The 7144-nt window shown below is 45.8% G+C and overlaps 1 protein-coding gene across 1 annotated transcript; it reads left to right on the forward strand.

The window, feature by feature from the left end:
• Positions 1–2182: 2182 nt before the first annotated feature.
• On the forward strand, positions 2183–3133 carry LOC136165075 (olfactory receptor 9S13-like). Its single transcript, XM_065930986.1, has one exon. It carries the CDS (start codon positions 2183–2185, stop codon positions 3131–3133), a length of 951 nt encoding a protein of 316 aa, XP_065787058.1.
• Positions 3134–7144: the final 4011 nt, after the last annotated feature.

Here is a 7144-nt window from a genome sequence, read left to right on the forward strand (position 1 = left end):
TTTCCTCAAATTTAGTCTGAATTTGGCAATAAGGAGTGCATGATCTGAGCCACACTCAGCTCCCAGCCTTGATTTTGCTGACTGTTTAGAGCTTCTTCATCTTCAGCTGCAAAGAATATAATCAATCTGATTTCAGTACTGACCATCTGGTAATGTCCATGTGTAGAGTCTTCTCTTGTATTGTTGGAAGAGAGTGTTTGCTATGATAAGTGTGTTCTCTGGGGAAAACTCTGTTAGGCTTTGCCCTGCTTCAGTCTATACTCCAAGGCCAAACTTGCCTGTTGCTCCAGGTGCTTCCTGACATCCTACTTTTGCATTCCAGGCCTCTATAATGAAAAGGACGTCTTTTGGGGGTGTTAGTTCTAGAAGGTCTTGTAGGTCTTCATAGAACCGTTCAACTTCAGCTTATTCAGCATTGCTGGTTGAGCCATAGACTTGGATAACTGTTATATTCAACGGTTTGCCTTGGAAATGAAGAGAGATCATTGTCATTTTTGAGACTGCACCCAAGTACTGCATTTCAGATTCTTTTGTTGGCTAGGAGGGCTACCCCATTTCTTCTAGGGGATTCCTGCCCACAGTAGTAGATATAATGGTCACCTGAGTTTAATTCACCCAATTCAGTCCAGCAAAAACTTAGCCAAGACTAATGTGAATGTGCGTACAGGACAGGGATGGGAGGACAGCCAAGGAGTGGGCAGTGGAGGTGTGTAGGGCATCCCACCAGCTCCACTGAGACCACCAACTCCTAACCCATGTTACACTGCACAATGCCGGGGCATCCCTAGTCAAACTGTGATACTCTGCTGTCCTGTGAAGGTTGGAGTCAGGCCAGCCAGGAGAGGAAAGATGGGCAACCCACTTTTTCTCCTGCATGCTCTAGTGTTGAAAAGTGTGAACTCTCTCAGACCACCTTCTAAGAGAACTGCAGGCTGAGCGAGAATGTGGTGGTCATCGTTGCTCTGCAGGCATCACCGACCACATAGCTGCTGCCTGTACTCCCCGACTCCCGGGGAGGGCACTCCCTCTGAAGGTGGCCAACCCTGTGATCCTGCAGTTCACACCTCTAAAGAATGAAACTACTCTAAAATCGGCTCTGCTCTCCCACTGATGCTCCTCTTAGTCCTGGGAGGCACTGTGGTGTCCACCTTCCTTCCTCACTCCTCCCTTTTTTAGGCTGCATCTCCCCTGATCACCCCTCTGGGCATCACACAGCTGGTGCCCAAGTCCCATGTGAGTGTGGAGGTCAGCCCTAGTCTGGGCTGTGACAGGGACAGGAAGCAGCGCCCAGCAGGTGGACCCAGTCACTGAGACAGACGTGACCATGTTGGTGGCTCCCACAGCTCCAAGCAATCACCCTACAGGGTGTGCAGAGGAGCCAGGGGCATGGAAGTCAGGATGAGAGAGGATATGCCACATGCTAAATGTGTCACAGCCCCTGACCTGCTGATTTTCAGACCATGGACGCGGACTTTCTCCTCTCCGGGAATTGTCTAACATCCGGACATTACAAGAAAGAACCCTTAGATTCTCAAGGATGCAGAGAGTTCTGCGGAGGTTGCCAACAAGATCCTGTCTCAGAGACAAAGAAGCTAAGTTAGGTCTCAGGTCCTGCAGGAGAGAAAGGCGTAGCTACACACTGGCCTTGTAAGGGTTGGTCCCTTACCTGCTCCCAGCCTGTCCCAGGACAGAGCTATCACTGGGTCATTTCCTGATGGCATGAAGTGCTTAACAATTTCTGAAATTAAAGAATGAATAAATAAGAGGTGGGAGGTGCAGGATTAGATAACTGAGCGGGTGTAGAAATAGCACAGTTCAGGAGCATCCCTGTGGGGAGGAAGAGCATGTCCTTCAAAGCAAGGACAGGGAGATGGAAGCCACCCTTACACAGTAGACTCTCGGCTTGGCAGGACCCCTTGAATCTTTTCTCATAGCAAATGCTCCGTCTCCCACAGGGTGAGTGCTCCAAGCACACTTCGTAATTAGTAAATCAGAGGAAATGATTATACTTCAAATCAGCTAGTATTTGTCAGGAAGAAGAGTGGTATCTAGTTGCCCCTGCAGTTGGGCACTGAAGGGTGCCTGTTCTCCAAGAGAGGATGACTTTGTGACCCTGACCTGCTCCCTCTCACTGCCTCCCACCAGCTTTCTGCTCTCTGCCCTATGTCACCAGCTCAGGGCCATGTCACCCCATGAAAACAGAAACCTCTCAGAGATGCCTTTGCAAGAGTTTGTGCTGGAGGGATTTGAGGGAGGTCCCCAAACCCAGGCCCTGCTCTTTGCTCTGTTCCTGGCCCTGTACGTGGTGGCTGTCCTGGGGAACCTCACCATGATCATGCTCATCACCCTGGATGCCCGTCTGCACTCCCCAATGTACTTCTTCCTCAAGAACCTCTCCTTCCTGGACTTGTGCTACTCATCTGTCATCTCCCCCAAGGCCCTGGCGAACTTCCTGTCCTCCTCCAAGTTTATCACTTTTGAGGGATGTATCATTCAATTTTTCTTTTTCGCCCTACTGGGCACCACTGAGGCTTTCCTCCTGGCCGTGATGGCCTATGACCGCTTTGTGGCCGTCTGCAGCCCCCTGCGCTACCCCATCTCCATGCGCCCCTCGGTCTGCGCCCGCCTGGTGCTGGGCTCCTACTGCGGGGGCGGCCTCAACTCCGTCCTGCAGACCAGCTTCACATTCAGCCTCCCGTTCTGCAGCTCCAACCACATCGACCACTTCTTCTGTGATGTGCCCCCTCTGCTCAAGCTTGCCTGTGCTGACACTACCATCAATGAGTTGGTCATGTTTGGCATCTGTGGCCTATTCATCGTGGGCACCACACTCGTGGTCCTCGTCTCCTACAGCTACATCACAGGGACCATCCTGAGGATGCGCTCAGGAGGAGGGAGACACAAGCTCTTCTCCACCTGCGGCTCCCACATGACAGCTGTGTCCCTCTTTTATGGGACCCTTTTTGTCATGTATGCCCAGCCGGGAGCTGTGGAGTCCGTGGAGCAGGGCAAGGTGGTCTCTGTCTTCTACACTCTGGTCATCCCGATGCTCAACCCCCTCATCTACAGTCTGAGAAACAAGGATGTGAAGGATGCCCTGCGTAGACTGGGGCAGAAACACACAGCCACGTGAAGGAGGGTGACCAGAGAGGGACAATATGTCCCAAGGAAAGGACAAGAGCTTTGGGAGAGGCACTAGGTTTAATCTGAAGAATTTATTCCTCATTCTTGTAATTCATTCTTTCCTCCAGCATTGTATTTAATCCTTCTTGGAAGAACATCATGGACCTCAAACTGCAAGAGATGGAAAATGAATAAGGCATTTTCTTTGCCAACATAAAATTAGTATCCTTAAAGGGTACAACTCTAACCTTGAAGTTTGGGTAATACAGTGGGCAGAATGATGAGTAGAGAGTCTTTAACTGAGAACATATTTCCTAATTCAGCATCCTCCAGTGAAGATAGTGTTGTTGTTGTTCAGTAGCTAAGTTGTGTCCAATTTCTTGTGACCCCATGAATGTAGCTTGTCAGACTTCCCTTTCCTTTGCTATATCCTTGAGTTTGCTCAAACTCATCTCGATTAAGTTGGTGATGACATCCAGCTATCTCATCCTCTGTCACACCCTTCTCCTCCTGCCCTCAATCTTTCCCAGCATCATGGTCTTTTCCAGTGAGTCAGCTCTTTGCATCAGGTGGCCAAAGTATTGGAGCTTCAGCTTCAGCATCATTCTTTCCAATGAATATTCAGAGTTGATTTCCTTTAGGGTGGATTGGTTGGATCTCCTTGCTCTCCAGTGAACGTATGAAACTAGACAAACTCTGATGCTTTTCCCGTCATTTCATTGTTGAATCCATGTAAATATATGCTCAGTAACCTCCTTTGGACCATCTAGTATGGAGATTCTAGGACACTCAGCCTGGCCCCTCCCTTGGTGATAGCCTGGGTCACCACAGCCAGTTAGGGGAGTTAGGAAGACCACGCTTCCCCTCAATCCTGAGCAGGGCTGTTCCTCCCCTCCCCCTTCTGTTCACTGATGCCACCACCCAGCAAGGCAGCAGAGAGCATCTGCTGCTGCTTCAGAGGCTCCCAGTGCTCCCTGTCCTGGGTTCTCCCCTCAGACAGCAGCTGGGAGCCCCAGGGAGTCAGCGTGGATGCCTGACACCCAAAGTTCACCATCCAACCTGACAGGTGACAGTGTCCTGACTACTTGTGACCCTAAGAAATGGTGCCTTGTCAGGAGACATCTCAGAATAAGGATGGAGGTGCTGGTGCTGCTGCAGAGAGCAGGGGTGGGGAGAGAGGGGGCAGTTTCTTGGTAGAAGCACAGCTCCCTAGCCCTCTGTCCCACACTCCGAGGGAACTGCATTGTCAGTCTTGACCTCCCCATTCAACGCTCCAGCGCCCTGCTCCATGGACCCAACACAGCCTGGACTCAGATCCCTATCGTGTCTCCCTGTGGTAGAGTCATCCAGTCCCATGGTCACTCTCAGGAGGTGGTCCTCTGGACACAGGGTTAGTCTGTAGGCTCAGTAGGGACGTGCCCTCCTCTCTGATCACAGCTCTCCATCTCCCTGCTGTCTGCTCAGGAGACTCTGGCAAGCAGCCAAAACCCAAGTCATCAGATTGCTGCTCACTATTCCTCAATAGGAACCTACTCCAATGTCTCTGCTGGACTCTTGATAGCATTGTCTCATCTTTGGGCTCCAAAATTAATTCTAAGTCTGGTGTAGATTACTGTATTCATTTGATGACCTTTATTCTTTGAGGAGCTTTCCCGAAATAGCATGCCTTCTTATAGAGTCATACTAGTATACTGTTCTCTTTCCCTGCATTCCTTTCTTCCTCTTTTTTCTCCGCCTCCCCCTCATTTTCTCCCCTTCCTTCCTGCCCTCCTTCCTTCCTTTCTCCTTCTCTCCCTCACTTTATTTTTGTCATTCCAAGGAATGTCTTACTTTAAATTTCTAAAGGAAAAGGAAAATCCCAACCTTTTGTATACAAGTGTAGAGTCCTGATCATTATGTGAATTTTAATGGTACAAGCAGTAAGGAATCTATGGTTCTTAGTAGAACATTAATTTTCACTTTCAAATAAATCAGGAAAATGGAGTCCAGCACTAGAAGGAATAGAAATTATTCTATAATCTGGAAGAGAACTATTTTTAAAACCCTACAGTTTGGCTTCACCTCTCTGTAAAACTATATTTCAGATTGCAGTGAATATCTCTATACAATGGTAGACTTCGTTTACTTGGTTGTTCATCCCATACTATGCTTTGCAAGCTACTGGCATGCACTAGATTCCCAGTTCACATCTAACGCCAGAGTATAAGTTGAGTTGAGTGTTAATTAGTCACTGAACTCCAAAATACACATGATACAGCTCATCTCTTTATTGTGCTTAAGTGGACAATAAACACATTGCATTTCAAGACCATATTGCAGTTTTGATGCTGATATTTTTTTAAACTTTAGAAGTTTCTGCAATGTATGACAAAACCCACTGAAAAATAAAAAATAAAATAAAATAAATAAAATAAAATAATGCAAAAAAAAAAGCAAAAAATAAAATAAAATAACTTTTGCTGTATTTTGAGTTTGGTTCAGTCTTATTGTTAGTTGCTAAGTCATGTGTTATTGTTTAGTTGCTAAGCCTGTCCAACACTTTTGCGACCCCATGGACTGTAGCCCGCCAGGATCCTGTGTCCATGGAATTTCCTATGCAAGAATTCTGGAATGAGCTGCCATTTCCTCCTCCAGGGGATCTTCCCGACTGTAGAGTTCAGTCTGGTACATTCACCTTGTGTGTATCAGATCTCCAGAACTTTTCATTTTGCAAACCTGGAACTCCATCACCCTAAACAATAACTCCCTGTTACTCCCTTACCTCCACCACCAGGAGCCACAATTCTTTCTGTCTCTATGAACGTGACTTCTTCAGATGCCCCAGATAAGTAAAACATACAGCATTGGTCTTTTTGCATCTGGTTGTTACACTTAGCATAGTCTCCTTAAGATTTACCCATGTTGTAGCGTGTGACAGGATTTCTATCCTTCTTAAGGCTGAATAGTATTCCATCACATGCGTATGCAACTTTTTGTTTATCTCTTCACCCACCAAGAGACACTCGGGTTGCCTCCACCTTTTGGCATGCAAACGGTGCATCTCTTAGGAAGACTGCTGTTTTGTTCTTTATCTCACTTTTTACTATATATCCAGATATTTGATTGTATAATATGGTAATTCCTTTTTAATTTTAGGAAGAACCCTATACTCTTTTTCATAGTGGCTGTACCATTTTTATGCCTACCAAAAGTGCAAAATTGCTGCAATTTATCCACATAATAGTCAGTATATGTTCTTCTCCTTTCTCTTTCATGTCAGCCATTATAATGAGTGTGAGGTATAATCTCTTTGTTGTTTTTTAATATTTCCCTAATGATTACTGATTTTGAGCATTTTCTTACATGTTTGTTGGCAATTTGTAGGTTATCTCTAGAGAAATATCTTCAAGTAACATGAAAATTTTAAATTAGGTTATTGGTTCGTTTAATTGTAGTAATTCCTTATGTATTCTGAATATCATCCTCTTATCAGACATAACATTTTAAACATTTTCTTCCAGATCACAGGTTGCCTTTCCATGCTATCTAAGTCTTTAATGTACACATTTTTAGTTTGATGTAGTCACAAGTGTCTATTTTCCCTTTTGTTTCATATGCTTTTGGTGTCATATCCAACAAACCATTGTCAAATTTAAGGTTATTGAGTTTTTCTCAGATGTTGTCTTCCAGGAGTTTAAGAGACTCGTGTCATACATTTAGGTTTTTAATCCCTATTAAGTTAGTTTCTGTTCATGATGCTGGGTAAGGGCACACATTATGCATTTTCACATAAGCAGCTGGTTTTCCAACGCCATTTGTTGAAAGGGTGTCTTTTCCCCGTGAGTCATCTTGGCACATTTGTTGACGACCATTTGACGAAACTGATGAAGCCTCATTTCTGAGCTCTGTATTCCGCTCCATTGTTCTACAAGTCTGGATTTGTGCCAATATTATACTGTTCTGAGACTGCAGATTTGTAATATGTTTCCAAATTAAGAAGTCTGAGAGCCTTTCAGTTGGGTGCTGAGTGGCTCTTCAGATC

The sequence above is a fragment of the Muntiacus reevesi genome, chromosome 1 (genome assembly GCF_963930625.1).
Source record: "Muntiacus reevesi chromosome 1, mMunRee1.1, whole genome shotgun sequence".
In the NCBI taxonomy this organism is placed as follows: Eukaryota; Metazoa; Chordata; class Mammalia; order Artiodactyla; family Cervidae; genus Muntiacus; species Muntiacus reevesi.